The sequence below is a fragment of the Myiozetetes cayanensis genome, unplaced genomic scaffold (genome assembly GCF_022539395.1).
Source record: "Myiozetetes cayanensis isolate MyiCay16 unplaced genomic scaffold, myiCay2020 scf26, whole genome shotgun sequence".
In the NCBI taxonomy this organism is placed as follows: Eukaryota; Metazoa; Chordata; class Aves; order Passeriformes; family Tyrannidae; genus Myiozetetes; species Myiozetetes cayanensis.
Genome location: NW_026087477.1, coordinates 638,660 through 656,712, shown reverse-complemented (window position 1 = coordinate 656,712; position 18,053 = coordinate 638,660). Strand labels below are relative to the sequence as shown.

At 55.6% G+C, this 18,053-nt stretch overlaps 2 protein-coding genes across 2 annotated transcripts; both read left to right on the top strand.

Annotated features, from left to right (window-relative positions):
• The first annotated feature begins 1,803 nt into the window (after window positions 1–1,803).
• UBOX5 (U-box domain containing 5) lies at window positions 1,804–17,434 on the top strand. The gene is made up of 5 exons (XM_050321058.1): window positions 1,804–1,887; window positions 9,773–9,869; window positions 11,102–12,284; window positions 14,516–14,674; window positions 16,578–17,434. Exons 2-5 carry the CDS (start codon window positions 9,816–9,818, stop codon window positions 16,787–16,789), a joined length of 1,608 nt encoding a protein of 535 aa, XP_050177015.1. The 5' UTR covers window positions 1,804–1,887; window positions 9,773–9,815; the 3' UTR covers window positions 16,790–17,434.
• On the top strand, window positions 1,815–7,806 carry FASTKD5 (FAST kinase domains 5). The gene is made up of 2 exons (XM_050321047.1): window positions 1,815–1,887; window positions 5,015–7,806. The coding sequence occupies exon 2, from the start codon at window positions 5,054–5,056 to the stop codon at window positions 7,478–7,480; it is 2,427 nt and encodes an 808-aa protein (XP_050177004.1). The 5' UTR covers window positions 1,815–1,887; window positions 5,015–5,053; the 3' UTR covers window positions 7,481–7,806.
• Window positions 17,435–18,053: the final 619 nt, after the last annotated feature.

Sequence of the window (18,053 nt, the reverse complement as noted above, 5' to 3'; positions counted from 1 at the left end):
TGTTGTTGGGGGTGGGAGAAGGTGGGGGAGAAAAGGGGATGGATTTTGGGATGGACCCACACCTGGGCTGGGAAGAACCTCAAACCCTGGACATACCAGCACCATCCAGTGTGGAGATTCCATCCTCGAGGATGGAGAGCTGGTGTTTGGAGTGGGAAGGGAAGGGTGGAGGTGGCCGGGAGCAGAGCAGGATGCTGTGTGTGTGTCCATGTCCAGGTGGGATGTTCCCCTGTCCAAGGGCACAAGGGCTGCTCGTGCACTCCAAGCACTTGGGAACAAGCCACAAGGCCACAGGGATGGAAAACACGCCAGTCTTGGTGGTCTCACCTCAGCTCAGACCCCCAGGGACGTGTCTGGATCCCTTGGGAACGTCCCAGGGCTGACTGAGACAGGCTTCCATCAGTCCCACAGCCCAGCTCCAGGACCTCCCAACATTCAGAGCCTGAATTGCCCCCAAGCCAGGTGAAGACCTGAGGGATTGACTTCCAGGTGAGGACACACTGGGGAAAACAAGATCCAGGTGGAGATGCCTTGGAGCCAGCTGGAATGGTGAGAAGGCGATTCCCCTTCTCCCCCATGCCAAGACCTTGCTTGGAAGGTCCCCACCACAACCCCCACCACCCCTGCAAGAGCTCTGGGGGTTCCCCAATTTCCCCACCGCGGGCTGAAGGGGCTGGAAAACAGTCAAAATGCATCGAATTTGTGCTGGATCCTGGATGGTCGGGGTTTGGAAAGGAGGACGATGCCAGGGAGCGTTTGGATGCAGAACCCAGGCTGAATGAAGTCCACTCCACCTTCCCTCACCACCAGGCAGGTAACACCTTGTCCAAAACCTCCTGCAGGTTTTTACTCCGAAGTGTCCCATCCAGCTGCTTGGTTAAAGGTGCACATTAAAGCAACGTTCAGATCATTAGTTTTCTAAAAAAAAAAACCCAGCAATTCCAGCACTTTTCCCAAATGCAGTTTTATTACAGAGGTCTCCTGCCCTCTGGTGACGAAGCTGATGCTTCCCAGGGCAAAGTGAACCGGGGATTCCAGGAGTTCCACGAGGTGCCATCATCAGCCGATCAGGCTCTCCGACTCCCTCTGGAGTCCTGGAAAGGGGATTCCCGCAGCTGCCGAGGGATAAAAGGCTGGTCAGAGGAAGAGGTGAGCTGGAAACGCACCTGGTAGACAGGTCAGGAAGGGATCCCAGCGCTAAGGAAAGCTCAGGGTTCTGTTTAATCACGGTTTGCCAACGCTGAAAGCCCGGAGTGGACAGGAGAGAGATTTCTGGGCACAGTGGAGCCGTGATTATAGGAAATAAACAAAAAATGTGTTTGGGGTGCAGGCCTGGCCATCAGGCTCTGGGTCGGACTACCCCAGTTCCACAGGTCCGTTGTCACCTGGATCCCTCCCAGTTCAGTGCCATCCCCTGCCATGGGCAGGGACACCTTCCACCAGCCCAGATTGCTCCAACCTGGCCTTGGACACTTCCAGGCATCCAGGGGCAGCCACAGCTTCCCTGGGAAATTCATCCCAGGGCCTCCCCACCCTCACGGCCAGGAATTCCTTCCCAATGCCCCATCTATCCCTGCCCTCCCTCTGGGAGGGCAGGGATAGATGGGGCATTGGGAAGGAATTCCTGTGCCCTGTCCCTCTATGCCTTGCCCCCAGTCCCTCTCCAGCTCTCCCAGAGCCCCTCCATGCCCTTCCAGGGTCTCCCTGGATCCTTCCCTTCCCCACGCCACGTGACCCGCGTGTCACGTGTGTCACGAGTGGGGGGTGTGGGGGGGGAGTGGCCGGACGTGGCGTCAGCGCCGCGCGACCGGGAGAGCGGCGTGAGGAGGAGGAGGAGGAGGAAGAAGAAGAAGAGGAGGAGGAGGAGGAGGAGGCCGAGCGGCCTCGGTGAGTCCCGGTTGGGCCTCGCTGCCCCCCCTCGCTGTGCGTGTGTGTTTTTTGTGGGTTTTAGTGGGGAGTGGGAGCTTGGAGCAGCCTTGGGAGAAGGGAATCGCTGCCAGGGCTGGAGCCCCCCCCTCTGCTCTGGAGCCAGGCTGGGAGAGTTCCCCTGGAGGAGAAGAGAAGGCTCCAGGGAGACCTGAGAGCCCCTGGCAGGGCCTTAAAGGGGCTCCAGGAGAGCTGGAGAGGGACTGGGGACAAGGCATGGAGGGACAGCACACAGGGAATGGCTTCCCACTGCCAGAGGGCGGTTTTGGATTAGATATTAGGGATGAATTTCCCAGAGAAGCTGTGGCTGCCCCTGGATCCCTGGAAGTGTCCAAGGCCGGCCTTGGAGCAAGCCGGGAATAGTGGGAGGTGTCCCCCGCCCGCGGGATGAGCTGTGATCTTCGATGCCCCTTCCAACCCAAACCGTTCTAAGGATTTTGTGACCTTAAAAAAAAAAAAAAAGAGGGGGAAACGGCACAAACAACCCTAAAAGTGACGGGTTTGTGCTCTGACGTCGTAAACCCGAGGGGAAATCCCTCCGGTGTCGTTCCTCCCTCCGTCCCAGGCACTCCATCCCATCCATTTCCCTTCGGGTGTTGGCCGGAGGGAGCTGTTTTACCCCCCCAGCATCCCTCAGACATTCCCAGGAGGTTCCATCTGCCCCGTGGCTTTGGGGGAGGGAAGCCCAGGGTGGGTTCTGAGGGGTTTCCAAAAGCTGCCAGGGCTTGTGGTCCCTCTGGAAACCTGGAAGGTTTCCAGAGGGACCACAAGCCCTGGCAGCTTTTGGGATGCTCCTCTCTCCCCTTCCACGGAGCTGATCCCGCCAGGATGGGCAGAATCCCTCCGGGAATGCTGTTTTCCCGGTGTCCAGCAGCGCTGGGGGGGTGTTTCCATCCTCAGAGTGCATTCCCAGCCCCTGCAGGGCCCAGCTCCGAAACACCCCCCGGCTTTTTTGGGAGTGAAAATCCCGGAGAGGCTTTTCCGGAGGGAGGATGGGGAGGAGTTTGGCCGTGCTGGGATGTGGAGAGGGAGGAGCAAGGAAGGCTCTGGTTTCTCGTGGGGGGGAAGGGAGGCAAACTGAGGAGAGGTGTGGGTTGGGTTGGGGGAGAAACGGTGTGGGAAAAACCGGGAATATCGCAAGGATTTGGGGCCAGGTGTGGGTGAAATCATGGAATAACCACGTGGACTAGCCCCTGTTCTTCCAGGATGCGTGGAACTGCCTTGTCCATTCCCAATCTCGCTCCCCTGTGAGGGGTCTTCCCTTTTTTTTTGCTGGATTTGGAGCAAAGGAGGAGGGAAATACTCTGTTTTGTGCCTCGTTTCCCAAATGTGTCACAGCCACACACAGAATCTGTGCAGGATATCCGTGGAAGCCTTCCCTGGGGCTTTGATTCCCTGGCTTTGAAGTGGGGCTGTTGCTGCTGCTGGGAGGGTTTTTTTTCCTGGGAACAGCAGCCCTGGATTTCACAGGGAGCATCACAACCACTTCCATCTGCTGTGGAAGGTGTATAAACAACCTGCCTCCGGTGGGAAAACAGATAAGGATGCTCAAAAGTCAGGCAGGGAGAGGAATTCTCTGGGAAAGCCTTGGCTGGAGAAACGTCCTCTTGTCCAAGAGGATTTTTGGAGCTTGATCCAGCCCTTCCAGGAGTCTTCCAGGTGCTCTGTGAGGTGCTGGGTCCCTCCCAGCTCGAGATATTCTGTGCTGGAGGAGGAGGTTGGAAGGGATGAGATGGGGGTCTCCTCTTCCCTGTCTCCAGCATCCATCACCATCCATCAGCCAGGACAGCCAGAAATGATCATTTTTCCAGTCATTTCTTTGTGATCCAGCCCTTGGCTCGGGTTTTCCTGTCCAGCCCCTTGAGGGGGCTTTTCCTTCCCCTGCTCCCCAAGACAAGGCAGGAAGGGGCAGAGTCTCTCCTGCCTGGCACCTTTTGGCTTGTCCTGCTGGGAGGGGACAGTCCTGGCCCTGGAGCTGCCTGGGATCTGCGTGGCAGAGCTTGATCTGCACCAGGGGCTGCTTTGAGGTGCAAATGAGGAATTTAGGGGCTGTTGAGCAGCTCACAAATATTTACTGATCATCTTAAAGTCACACTCTCCTGTCTCCTTGCACGGTTGTCTCCACAAATCCACATTTTTGTTTGCCTTCCCTCGTTGTTTTTTTCCCCTCCAGAACCTCCTGGTCTCCGCCCCAGTTGTTTTTTCCACCTCCCTGTCCGTGGAGCTGAGGGTGGGACACATCCCCATCTGCTTCCCTGGCACGGGCTGCCCAGAGGAGCTGTGGCTGCCCCATCCCTGGAAGTGTCCACGGCCAGTTTGGAGCAGCCTGGGCTGGTGGAAGGACTCTCTCACTCCCACACCCCAAACCCGCAGTGTTCACCCCTGACCTCTTCTACCCCCAAACTTTCTGTTTTGCTGCTGAAAACTGAGTTTGCCTGCACCGATCCCACATCTTTCCTCACGGGGATGCTGAGAAACGATCCCAAATCTGCAGTGGAAAGCTCGTTCCCTCTGGTTCTTCTTTGCTCCAGTCTCCATCTGCAGGTCCTGGGCCAGTTTTCCCCCCACCCCGTGCCCTGGCTGAGCAGAGACTTTGCTCCTCGTCCTGTCTCCCGGGGCAAAGAGCAGCGCAGCACCCTGGATCTCTGGACAGCTCCTTGGTGCTTCGGGCCAGGATGGCCAAAGCACAGAATGCTCTGTTTGAACACAGAAAGCCTCTCGAAGCTACAGCTCCACTGCAAAACACACGTTCTCGTTGTTTGGAGCAAAGCAAAGCGATTTGGGTCTCATAAAAAAAAAAGGAAAAAAACGATGTTGTTGGTTTTTTTCTTAACTGTCACAGTCTGTGCCAGGTTGTTTTGTGGCTGCTGAGTGTCAGGTGACACCTGAGTTGCCTTGTACTCCGACTTCTGGTCGCTTGGGTGCTTGTCCTGCCGTGCCTTTGCGTGAGGTGATCATCCATAGGGAACCAGCTGCCCCATCCAGGGGGAACTCCGGCGTCTCCTCACTGTCTGTAGCGTAAAGGATAAATTAACAGGTGCTGCCTGTGAGGTGGAGGCCACTCACTCTCCGTCTGCCCTTTTTGCAGTACCTGGAAGCAGTTCAGAGCCCAGTAGAGTTGTGATCCATGGCTACAGTGCTCATGTGCCGAAGAATTCCCAGGCTGAGCAGGGCGGCAGCACTTTCGACCACAGCCAAGCGCGAGGCCGAGCGTGGGAGCAGCAAAAGTGAGCAGGAGGAGAAGGATAACCCAGGAACGGCCAACACTGGGAGCGAATCCGTGGCTACAATCCAGCTGCTGAACCCCCTGGACTACAGAGTGTTGTACAATCCATCTGCCTATGCCAGAGGCAGAGCTGGCTCCCAGCAGCACCCGGATAGGGACAGTGGCCAGGCCCTCGGTGACACGCTCGCCAGCCCTGGCGCTGCACAGGCTCCACAGGCGTTCCCTGCTGCCTCTTCCCGAACTTTGCCGCCCATCAGGAGAGCCCTGTCCAAGTCCAAGTCCAACACACTCCTCCAGCAGACCATCCTGGCGGCACTGTCCAAGGAGGAGGCGGAGAGGGAGAAGTGGGAGGTGCACGACTCCAAGGAGGACCCGCGGGTGTTTCAGAAGGGGAGGCCTGAGTACAGATCCCTGAGCTGTGACAGCTCTGAGCCAGCACAGCCCCTCCCTGCAGAGGAAGGTGACTCCATTTTGGACGGTGTGGCTGCGTGTGAGGGCAGCCCGGGATCCATCACGGATCGTTTCCAGAGGCTGGGCCGTTTGCCGGCGGAGCGGCGCGCGGGGCTGTCGTCCGAGCCCAGGTTTGATGCCCTGTGTCACTGCGCTGTGCAGGTCATCGGGCTCTTCAGCACCCCAGATCTCATCCACGTCCTAAAGTCCTGTGTCCTGCTGGCCGTCCCGCCCGCCCACCCTCTGCTGGACGCGTGCGAGGGCGAGTTCTGCCGGCGGGCGTGGGACATGGAGCTGGAGCAGCTGCTGCTGGTGGCGGATTGCTGGCGCTGCCTGGAGCGCAGCGTGCCCTCCTACCTCGGCATCCTCTTCAGCTTTGCCAACCTGCACTGGAAGGACCTCACCCTGCCCCAGTTCGTGCAGCTCGTTTACATCATCGGCGAGGGCCGGCGGGCGCCCGCGGACTTGGCGCAGAAGGTGGAGAGCGCGATCCTGAAGTACCTGGACTCCTTCACCCTGGAGGAGCTGGGAGCCATCTGCCTGGGGCTCTTCAAGTCCGTCAGCGGCATCTCTGACCACGTCATGAGGAGGATTGCGGACAGGGTGTCCCTGCAGATGGAGGACATGAGCACCTACGCCCTGGTGAACGTGCTCAAGATGCTCCGCTACACCCGCATGGACCACCTGCCCCTCCTGAAGGAGCTCGGGAGGGTGATCCCCGAGCGGATTCCTACCGTGAACATCCAGGGCATCATGCACATCACTCTTACCTATTCATCCCTGCACTACTTTGACGAGGGTGTTTTGGCTGCTGTGGCCACGTCGCTGCCTCCCAAGGTGTCCTACTGCCGGAGCAAAGACGCCGCCAAGTTCCTGTGGTCGTTTGGGTGCCTGGACTATGAGCCTCCCAACGAGGAGGAGTTCTACTCCAGCCTGATAAAGCAGATCCATAGGAAACTCCACGAATTTAAGAAGTTTCCAGAGCACCTCCTCACTGCTCTGCTCGGCCTGGCCTTTGTCAAACGCTTCCCAGAGGAGCTGATAGACTATGCCCTGAGGGAGGATTTCGTCCAGAAAACAAGGGACAGCAAATATGAGCTCAGCAAGGACCTGTTCACCCTTGGGAAGAGCGTTGAAATCGAGTGCCCCACCTACCGAGGCAACCGCCTCCCGCCTCAGCTCTGCCAGGAGTTCACCCAGATGGCTTTGAGCTTTGCGGAGCAGGAGATCTACGTCAGGCCCGAAATCGTGGAGGCCACGTCCCTCCTGGAGAGCATGCTGGGGGGCCCCGAGTACGTCAAGAACCACATGATCCTGCCACACACGAGGTCCAGCGACCTGGAGGTGCGTTTGGCCACGGACGGCCATCCCGTCCCCTTCAACTTCAAGGGTCCTGTGGCAGCCAGCAAGCTCAAAGACATGGGGGTCAGTCTGACAGATGACTTGATGGCTCAGCTTATCGAGGGGAGAGCTCGTGGCCCGTCTCCCATGGAAGTGGAACGTGAAGGCAGGACTCCCAGGCAGGAGAGAGGGGATGAAGCAGGAGTGCCGTGCTCGGACAGGGCTCTCACTGCAGGGGCCAAATCACCAGCTGAGCCTAAAGCAGGGCGCTGTCCCGGAGCGCCCCCATCCCTCCCTCAGCCTGGGGAGGTGAGGCTGGCTCTGCAGGTGTCCAACAGGAACCACTACTGCTACAGCTCCAAGCGGCTCCTGGGGCTGCACTGCCTGAAGCGGCGGCAGCTGCGGCGCCTGGGCTACGTGGTGGTGGAGCTGCCCTTCTGGGAGTGGTTCCCTCTGCTGCGGCGCTCGCGCTCCGAGAAGCTCAGCTACCTCCACTACAAAGTGTTCGACCCGGCGCTGCTCAGCAGGGCTGCCTAGGGTAGGGGGGGGGTGTGGGGCTGGCTCAGATCCTCCCCAGTGCGTGGCTGCTGCGGGTTACTGGTTCAAACTGGTCTCTGAGCTGGGGGTCAGCCCTTGGCGGGTGCTCTGGGCCTTGCTGCATGGCCAGTTCTGCGCTCTCCTTTTGTACCCAGATCCTCAAACGCTGCCACGACAAATAAAACCTGCTAACAGTTCATTTTTCTCTGTGGTTGCTCCTTTCTCCGCCCTAAATCGGAGTGGGTGGGTCGGGTGGCTCTGTGAGAGCAGGGGCAGTGATATTTGGGAGAGAGTATTTAGTGATGGAGCTGAGCTGGGTGCCAGGAACACGCTCATTTCCTCAGTGTTCCCATCGCCATCAGGCTGGGGCTGGAGGGCACAGTCTGGGGTTCTCCTTTAGCAGGACAGGGTGTGGGTGCTGAGTGCTGAGTGCTCAGACCCTGAGACATTCATTTCATCCTCCACGGACTTCAGTTTGGTGTCCACCATGCACATTCCTTATGGCAGCAGCTCCATAGTATGTAGGACAGCAGGAATCACCTTGTGGTGAGCTCCAGACAGCCTGGTTTAAAATTCCTTATCCAAGACCACAAAGGATTTTGCTGGCATGGAAAAGTAGAAAGCACAGTCCTTCAGGTCTGCGTTTCACTGCTTCAGTGAGGGATTTTTGTGCACCTTAGGGAAGGTTCACAGTTAAGAGAGAGGGGAAAAAAACACAGCCATGGGTGAAAGCAACTTGGTGACCAATTTTTGCCATGAAGTCTGTGGCAGAACTTTTCAGCAGAAGGGAGAGCAGTGACTCAGACATGGAGAATAATCCCTTTCCTTGCTGAGGTGTTGAACCTGGAAAAATAACCAGAGTTGTTTAAGTCTATCAGGGTCACAGACAGGTAGGAGAAAATCCTATAAAACATACCTGAATATCCATATGCCACTGGAGAAAAGCCCAGGAAAGAGAGGTGAGGAGAGAGAGAGAGAACAGAGGGAGAAGCTTGAGTTTTCCCAAGAAAGAGAGTTGATTTGCCACCTTTCACAGCACCAGTGCTGGGGGCCAAGTGAATTTACCACTTGGTAAATTCAGTTTGGCTCAAAATGAACCAGAAGGGGCAGTTTTGAGGCAGAACTTGTAGTTAAACCCTCAGTTTTCTCCTCTTAAGATGTGGATGCCCAAAAGTCACACCACTTTAAAAGCCTGTTTGACCAGTTCCCCACTGGCAGCCTCTCAGACTCAGAAAATAGTACTGGGGGAGAGTTGGTTTGTGCTTGTCCTGGTCCTGTGTTCCCTGGTGAGCAGCAGGAATTGTTCCTGGTGGCTGCCAGACCCAATACTGGGATGGAAGGGCTGCTCATCTGCCCTGTTCCACCTCTGGTTCGGGTCACGCTGCTTCGGTCAAGCACTGGCATCACGGCCTGGCTCGGGTTCCATATTGTGTTGGGGTTTGTTTGATGTGTGGGATCTGTGGCTGGGATTCCACCTCCCTCCTCTCAGATGCAGCTCATTAACTCTGCCTTTCCCTGGCAGCACCGGGGTGCCCCCAGAAGGCCAATTTCATTTGGGCTGAACTAACAAACTGCAGCTGAAAACCATGAAAAGAGCCGCTTGCTCCTGAAGGAGGCAGCCAGTTCCTTGATCTGCAGGGCTGCCCAAGGCAGTGACATGTTCAAATTGGGGTTAATGTGAGGTTAAAGCTCTTACCTCACCCATAATTTCATTCTTAAGAGGGATCAGATAGAGCCAGTTCCAGCCACTTTTTTTTTTTTTCAGTGGAAAACAAGGTGTGTTCACTTGAGTTTCTTTAAGGACCATTGGCAGAAGGATCAGCTGATGGTGTTCAGAACTCAGATATCTCTCCCTCAGAGCTACTCAATGCCCTTCTGCTCTCCTGGAGGTATTTAACACTGATTATTAATATTTGTGGTTAATCTTGGCTCCCACCAACTCCTGAGGCAGCCTCTTGTGCTGTGCTGTGCTGGTGCTTTATTGCATCTACAAAACCTCCTGCACCTCTGATAAATTTTCAGATCCAGTTACTGGTCTGTTCATATTTTTTAGATAAAATAGGCATTTTCTCTCTGATGTTTCTCCAGGGGTTCACTGATTAATGTGATTTTTTTTTCTCTCAGTGCCCTCTCTCCACCACAATCTTTGGGTTTATATTGGCTTCACCTCCTGGAATCAGATCTGAACTGCATTTCAGGAATTCCCAAGCTCATCCTGGCTCCTAAACACAAGGTCCTTTCACTGTTTATGGTTATTCACTGCCTTTATTTCTGATTATTTTTTTTTACAAGCTGAATCTGATGCTCAGAAAGTGACCCCTCTTCAGCTGCCAAGATGGTCATAAACGTCTGTCTCCCACAGTTCAAGCCAAGAATTCACTGCAACAAGGTAAAATAGTGATGGGGAGGGGGTGTTTAGGGAGTGGGAGGGATGGAGGGATTAGATGGAAGTGTCTGGTTTGGGCTGGGGAGGGTTCACAGCTCCTCTGGGATAACTTACATCCCTACCCTCGTGTGGCACACGTTAATTGTTGAGGGGGAAAGCCCTAATTTTGCAGGATCTCATAACCAGACAGTCTCATGTGCTGTCAGGTGTATGTTCTTTGACCTGAGATCCCTTTTTCCCTGCAGTATTCCAGCTTTGCCTCTGCCCAGTGGAACACGCAGCCCTTGACAGCGTTTGCTGAAGTCGCTTCCCAAATACTTCTGTTTTCCCTCAGCACGTCAGAAATCCCTTAAAAAAACCTCAGTTTTAACTTAAAGCTATTTTTTAATTGTGAGTTTCCACACCACCTCTCCCCAGAATCCAAGAGAGCCATGGATTTGTAAATCCTGTGCTGTTTTTGCAGCAGTGGAGGTGTGACCCTCTCTGCAGGTGGTGTGTGGAGAGACCCGGCCACGCCACGGAGGTTTGGTGTCATTGTCATGACCAAGCCCTTGTCAAACAGGTGGAATAAACAGATATTCCTGGCTTTTATTTGTCCCTTTAGCAAGTGCTGCAGATTTCTTAGGCCACAGAGCTTCCTGGAAAGGGAATGGGTAGAGCCAGCCTGCTCAGGAGCAGAGCAGAGCAGAGGGTGGGATGGATGTTCTGGGAGACTGGGGATCCAGCCTGATTTTGGGTTGGTCCCAGAGGCTGGCTGACCTCTAGAGGTTTCTCTGGGGTCCTGTGCTGATTCCAGGTGCATTTCCACACAGCAGGAGAAGCTGGCACAAGGAAAAAGAGGAGATTCTCATGTGGAAAGGAGACTGAAAGAGGAGACTCCCCTCTCCCCCCACACATCCTCTGCTCCCAGCCACCCTCTCCCCCTTGCTTTATTTCACTGACCCAGCCAAAACCCCAAACCATCCCTAATTTTTCACTCTTCCAGCAGCTAAATCAGCTCTGCCCATGGCTGAGCAGGTGACAGAGGCTGCAGGAAGCGGGGATGGGATCATGTGGCTGGAGGAGGGTGCGAGTGGGTTGGAGCAGGGATCTGCTGCCTTGTCTCAGCTGCGCATAAACCACAGCCTCGCCTCTTGTTTGATGTCACCTGGAGAATCTGCCTAAGTGCTTGTGACTTTAGTTTTCCTTTGATTTTCTTGCTCCAAACTTAAACCCGGTTTTCTCCTGGAGCACAGATCTCTGCTGATGGCTACGAAGTGGAGAACCTGATCTCGGAGGACCTGGCCAGGAGGAACCGCGGTTTCCGCAGCGAGTACTTCATCAAACCCCCGGTCCACGTCACCATCTCCTTTCCCTTCAACATCGAGATCTGCAGGATTAACGTCGACATCTCCTCTGGGGGGTACCAAACCTTCTCTGGGCTCGAAGTTTACACCTCTACCTCAAGCCACAAAACCTCTTGGCAGAGCCCCGAGGGGCCCTTCTCAGGTCTGGCCGGGCAGCCTGTGTCGGACAAAGACACTTTCACGCTGGTGGGCAAAGCTGTCCTAAAGAATCAGAGCAAAGTGACTTTCGGCCACAGGGGCTTCAAGCCGAGGCCCCCCTTCCATCAGATGGAAAATGTCTTCTCCTACCCCGGCTCCGTGTCCCAGGACCTGTGGAACAAAGGCCCCGCCTCGCTCAGCAACGTGTCGCACCTGAAAATCTGCATCACGCACGTGGCGGGGGGCGGCTTGCCGAGCATCAAGAGGCTGGAGGTGTGGGCACAGCCTGCCAAGTCCTGCCCGCAGGAGGTGATCGAGGGCGTCTTCCAGGTGGCCTCCCAGTTCCTGGCGCAGGACGCCGGCGGGCTCAAGCCGGAGCTGTGGACGCCGATGGAGAGCGACTGCGTCCCCTTCGGCGGCAGCGACGGCGAGCAGCACGCCCTGCGCAGGCTGGTGGACACCGTCCAGGACATCCCCGAGGAGTTCCTGGACCCCATCACCCTGGAGATCATGACTTTGCCCATGCTCCTGCCCTCCGGGAAGGTGATCGACCAGAGCACCTTGGAAAAGTGCAACCGGAGCGAGGCGTCCTGGGGGAGGGTCCCCAGCGACCCCTTCACCGGGGTGGCCTTCAGCCAGCACTCGCAGCCCCTACCTCACCCCACCCTCAAGGCCAGGATAGACCACTTCCTGCTGCAGCACAGCATCCCTGGCACCAACCTGCTGGGGAGGGCTCACTCCTCGGAGACCCTCGTGCCCTCTTCCGTAACCATGTCCTCTCTGAAAAGGAAAATGGACTGCCTGGACCAGGGCTCCCTGCAGCCGCCCTATTTTTCTGCTACAAACTTACTTGTCTCCTCTACCTCAGAGAACAGTGCTAAAAAGCTGAGAACTGACAGTGACTGCCATCTGGCCCAGATGGACTGTTCCACAGGTACCGTGGCTCCCTCGGTCACCTCTGCTTCTTCGGTGCTGGGACAGCCTGAGGTTGGGTTCTCAAATCAGGAGGCTCCAGCACGGATTCCCATCCCACCTCCAGGAAGCTCCCAGGCTGTATTTGCCTGTTGATGGGTCATTTCGTTCACCTCTCATGTTACCTGTCCAGTCACAGCCCCCTTGTTTGCTCAGGTCACCACATTTCCCTTTTAGTTTGGATTTCCTTTCTCCTCCTCCCTGTCCATGTGGAGGCAGCATTTTCCTCACTGTGCTGGTTGGAAGTTTCTCTGTCCAGGGTGATTCCTGCAAAAACGGGAAAAGACGTGTCGGGGGCGGGGAGTGATGGCACAGGGAGTCCTGGCTGTGTGGATCTCATCCTGAGGAGGGAGGTGGGGAGGAAAGCAGGAGTGGGACACGCCTGGAACCAACCACAGCAAGGGAATTGCAGGCAGTGCTGTCACAAGAACTCCTGAAATGTGTTGGAGTTGCTGTGCAGCTGTTACACTGCTCTGACTGCTGCACACAGCAAAGCCTGATCTTCTCTGGTGTCATTAAAATGAGTTCCTGCCTGGGGTGATGGTCCCACTGGAGGAGGAAGGGGAGCTTAAGCTGGGAAATGGGAAAAGAGATGTCTTTATGAGTTCACATTTAGGTGAGGCTGAAGGGAGCAGCTGTTCCTGTGAGGCTCTGGGCTGAGCAGGAGGTGTAAATACAGGTGTGTGTGTGTGTGTCTTGTGGTCACACAAGGGCTGTATCTCCAGGCAGGTGAGTCCAGTCTTCTTGTCTTCTCTAACCTAGTGGTCTAAAACATCTCAAAAGGTGGCCCAGAGCTTCTGACTGCTGGGACCTGCCACTGCCTTCACCTTTCTCCCAAACTGCAAAAAAACCCCAAAACGTTTTGAGGGAAAAGCTCAGGTGGTGGTTTGACTTTAAATGAATTCCTTGGTTGAAAGTACTTGTTGTTTGGTGGTCCTGGAAAGAGCAGGGAGGAGTCAGACTGCACATATCTGCTCTGACCCCTCAGTCTGGGGCCGATTCCCTGGTTTAGGAGGAATCATTAGTTATTTTGGTTGCAGGGGTGTGTAACAGCTCCTGTTGGGATGTGCCCCAGCCCCATAGGATCAGGGCCTGCCCTGGATCTCCTGGGGGAGCTGTGACAGTCCATAAATAAAAGCACAGCCCAGGGAGCTGTGCTTCAGTGTGTCATCAGCCTTGATTGCTGGGGCAAATGTGCAGCACTAATTCCGAGGTGTTCCTCTGGGAGGTGATGGATTTAGCAGAGTTAGTGATGCAGGCGACATTCTCCCAATGCTGAGCCTTAATTAGCTTAATTAACTGTGCTGTCGGAATTGCACAGGGCGAGGCGCCGCAGGGAGGGTCCACCCCAGGGCCTTGGGATCAGAGCTGGGACAGAGGGAGGAAAAACAGGCCCCACGGATTTTATCAGGGGTTTAAATGTGCTCTGTGAGCTGCACGGGGCGAGGCTGGGAGAGCTGGGCTGGGATCCTCAGGGAAAGGGCTGAGGGAGGGCTTGGGAAAACGAGTGTCTGGGTTATTTGGGGTTTTGCCCTTTTTCAGACCTGCAGATGCCTAAAGCTCCTGCCAGGAGGGTGGAGCCAGGTGGGAGTTGGGTTCTTCTCTCAGGTAGCGAGTGATAGGACAAGAGGAAACGGCCTCAAGTTGCACCAAGGGAGATTTCGGATGGATAATGGGGAAAATCTCTTCACTGTGAGGGCTGTCCAGCCCTGGCACATCTGCCCAGGGCAGTGTTGGAGTCCCCATCCCTGGAGGGATTTAAAAGCTGTGTGGATGTGGCACTTGGGGATACAGTTGAGCAGTGGGCTTGGCAGAGCTGGAGGAACAGTTAAACTTGATGGATTTGGAGGGCTTTTCCAACCCAAAGGATTCTCTGATTCTTTATAAGTTGGTGTTGGGACACCACAGCAATGTCTGGTTGTAATCCATAGGGTTTTTCACCTCTAGGACCCAAAGGAGATGAGACAGTCCATCCCTATCCAGGCACCTGGGTGGGGGAAAGACACCTCTCAAGAAAACAAGTGGCAGGGCTCCTAAAAACCCCGAGTGTTGTCCCAGAGGTTCAGAGCCAGAGCAGCATTTCCCTGGCACATTCTTTTTCCCAGCGCCCACTACTGGATCTTGTGCTGCTCTTTTTAGAGCTGGTCCTTGTGCTGCTCTTTGCAGAGCTGGTCTTTGTGCTCCTCCTTGCAGATCTGGTGTCCCACGAGCAGAAGCTGTCGGAGAGCTTGGACACTGCCCTGACCTCGGCCCTCAGCTCCATGCCCTCCTTCACGGCCAAGCTGATGAAGAGCCAGCAGCAGCCAAGTGAGGGAGGCTGCAGCAGCTCCTGGAGCGTGGGCACAGTCCTTGGTAAGCAGCAGGTGCCTCTGGATCACCTGTGGGAGGTGTGCCTCTTCAGACCCCAAAATATTAGCTATTCAATACAAAAATACGACGTTGTCTCCCAGCAGGCTTCACTTCACAATCCTTAACTGTATCTCAGCAGTGTAATGGTTTATTCTCCCCCCAGAAGGTGTGGGGTGTTGTCCATGCCCACGGTCAGAGCAGGCTGGGACAGGATTTTCCCATGTCCTGGGCTGTCCCGTGTCTGTGCTACCCAAGGGTGACCCAGGATGTGCGGTGCTGGGACACAGTGCTCAGCCCAGCCTGCTCCAGGTTAGTACAGACTGTTCCCAGGGCTCTGCATTTTGGGCTGAGTGGCTTAAATGTTGCCTGGGAGCTGCATGGAGCAAACTGGGAGCTGTCCCAGGGATGGGGAATGAGTCTGGTGCAGAGATGCCACTGGAGAGGTGTAAATCCAGCAGATACTGCAGCCTTTTGAGTGCTTAAAGTGGGCTTGTAAAAAATGGGGAGAGCAGCTTTTTACACAAGAGGATAATGATAGCACAAGGGGGAATGTTTTTAAACTAAAAGGATAGGTTTAGACTGGATATTAGGAAGAAAATCTTCCCTGTGAGGGTGGGGAGGCCCTGGCACAGGTTGCCCAGAGAAGCTGTGGCTACCCCTGGATCCCTGGAAGTGTCCAAGGCCAGGTTGGATGGGGCTTGGAGCAACCTGGGCTGGTGGGAGGTGTCCCTGCCCATGGCAGGGGGCTGGAACTGGATGATCTTTGAGGTCCCTTCCAACCCGAACCATTCCATGATTCTTTGAAATCCCGCGTGGCTTCCTGACCTGTGACAGGACCAGCTCCCAGCAGCAACATCACAGGCCAGCCAGCCATGTGTGTGCCCAGAATCCCATCAGGACTGAGCATATGAAAGCCAGGCTGCCCAATCCTTGCTGTCTTCATCCCCCCTGCTGCCTGGACACGCTCATCCCTCTGTGTGTGCCTTCCCAAAATTACCTCTTTGGGACTCAGGGAAGCACTGAACCTTCAGATGTGCCTCCCCATGCTGGTTTCCCTTCCCCTGAGTGAGGCTCTGCCAAGAAGGAGGTTCAGAAGTACCAGGTGGCCCCATGGAAGCACCAGGGCTGTCTGTCTGTCTGTCTGTCTGTCTCCCCCTCCTTCCCCCAACAGGTTTTGCTGTTCCACAGTGACATTCAGCCATTAAGCATTTTCGTGTCCCCTCTAAAATTGCTGCTGTTTAAGAGCTGACTGAGTAGCCCTTGATGGGTCGTGTGTGACAGGAATGCCAAGTGATACCTAAAGCTCTCCACTTGGGAATCGCTGCTTTTAATCCACGTCGGAAAAAGCGCGGGAGGGAGGATGAGTTAAGTCTCGGTAAAAGTGAAAAGCCCTTTCTTACAGTCATCTGTCCTCAATTAAAAGCCTGATGGTGCAAGTGCTGACGTGATCCAGCCTTCCCTGAGCACAGCCTGCCCTGGAAGCTGGACCATTCCCTTTCCTTAGGGCAGTGACAGAGGAAATGGGCACAGTCCTGAGGCGTGAGTGCCCCGTGTCTGCAGGAATTGGGGCTCTTGGGCAGGATTGGGTACAGAGGGGTGGCCCAGCCTGGACTTACCACCCCCCAACAGATCCACTTCTCCTACAGATCCACTTCTCCTGTCCTCTTTTTTTTATAGACTTTATAGCTGCACCGGGGAAGGTTTAAGCTGGACATTAGGAAGAATTTCTTCCCAGAAAGGGTGCTTAGATGTTGGGATGGGCTGCCTGGGGAGGTGGTGGAGTCCCCATTCCCGGAGGTGTTCCAGGGAAGCCTGGACGTGGCACTCAGTGCTCTGGGCTGGGTGACAGGCTGGACTCGGTGATCCCAGAGGTCTTTTCCAACCCGAATGATCCTGTCATTTGCAGAGCACGGCAGGAGCAGCCAGACCCAGGGATGCTCTTCCTGCGGCAAAACCTTCTCCTCCTACTTCAAAGCGGAGCCCATTTACCAGCTGCCCTGCGGGCACCTCGTGTGCCGGCCCTGCCTGGCCGAGCGGCAGAAGGCGCCGTCCCCCATCCAGTGCGGGAGCTGCAAGAGGTCGGCAGCCACCCAGGACGTCAGGAGGGTTCACTTCTGACCCCCCCCGGGCTGGACGAGGACAAGGAGCTGCCGCCGTTCCCCGCCGGAGCATCCGCGACCCGCGGGAGGAGCCGGGGGCGGAGAGGGCTCGGTGTTTTGTGCTTGCGGAGCGGCGGGGTGGGTGCGGGGTTAGAGCACCGCGCCGGAGGATAACAAAAGCCATAGCTTCTTAATCGAGGGACGTGTATTTATACCGGACTGATCTCCACCCCCTTCTCCCACCACCTCCCCGTGGCTCAGTGGTTTAGCTTTAGGTGCCTTTGGGACCGCGAGTGCAGCTTCCCTGGGAGCTCAGACCGCACCTCTGAGCAGCAGCCCTTGGGTTGTGGAGCAGGAAAAGTCCTCGTGAGCGACAACACACCGAAGCTCCCTGACTTACCCCCACCCCCCACCCTTCCCCACCTCAGCTCCTCCTCCCGGAGCACATCCTTCATCCTGGAATCCTCCTCCATCCTGGAATCCAGCGGTAAGAGGCCGTGGCTAAGGTGTGAGGAGCTGGCAGCGATCTCGCCCCTGCTCACACCAACTCTTGTAGAAAAGCCATCCCATCCCACCCGCCGTCCCTCTCGGTTTATGTCGTGTGACCGGACCAGCTCCAGGCTGGCCGATAGACATTTAAGCCTTAATAAAATGTTTAAAGTCAGGTCTCTCCTTCTGGCTCCTAATTGGTCTCATTGTGAGGCTTAATGATGTCGTGGAGTGAATCTCTGTGCCGAGCAGGAACGAATGGGCTGGAAAAAGCTCAATCAACACCCAGACCTGGGGGGTTGAGAGAGGTTTTGGCAGCAGCCTCGTGGATCACAGGGTTGAGACTCAGACACCTCACACCCCTGGGGCTCTGGGCTTCAAAGAGCTGCTCAGAGAAAAGCCAGAAAGAAAATGGCTGGGATATGGAGGGTATGGTGACAGCAGAGGGTTTGTCACCTTCCTAACCCCCTGCTGTCGGCATTTAATTGGTGATTTCTGCGTCCTGGGTGATGTTCTGGGCCATAAAGATGCTCCAGCTGACTCAACTCATCTTTGTCACACCTTTAGTCGCTCTCAGAAAGCACCTCAACAGCTCGTGGTGTTCCTGACACGGGAAGGAGCTGCTCATCCACTGGAACACGGCGCTGTCCTGGCACCACACGGATCCTGCTCCCCGTCTGCGTCAGCAGGAGTTTATGGCCTGTCTCCACTCGGAGCAAAAATAAAAAACCCGCATCTTTAAATCAGAAACTCTTAGAGAGAAACAGGCAAAAACTTCCTAAAAAATCCCACAG

What these genes read in the sequence shown, in the direction of transcription:
- FASTKD5 (XM_050321047.1), top strand. Translation starts at nt 5,054, where the DNA reads ATGGCTACAGTGCTCATGTGCCGAAGAATTCCCAGGCTGAGCAGGGCG.
- UBOX5 (XM_050321058.1), top strand. Translation starts at nt 9,816, where the DNA reads ATGGTCATAAACGTCTGTCTCCCACAGTTCAAGCCAAGAATTCACTGC. An exon ending in CCAGATGGACTGTTCCACAG is followed by an intron (nt 12,285 to 14,515) that starts GTACCGTGGCTC and finishes TCCTCCTTGCAG; the next exon opens with ATCTGGTGTCCCACGAGCAG. An exon ending in GAGCGTGGGCACAGTCCTTG is followed by an intron (nt 14,675 to 16,577) that starts GTAAGCAGCAGG and finishes TGTCATTTGCAG; the next exon opens with AGCACGGCAGGAGCAGCCAG.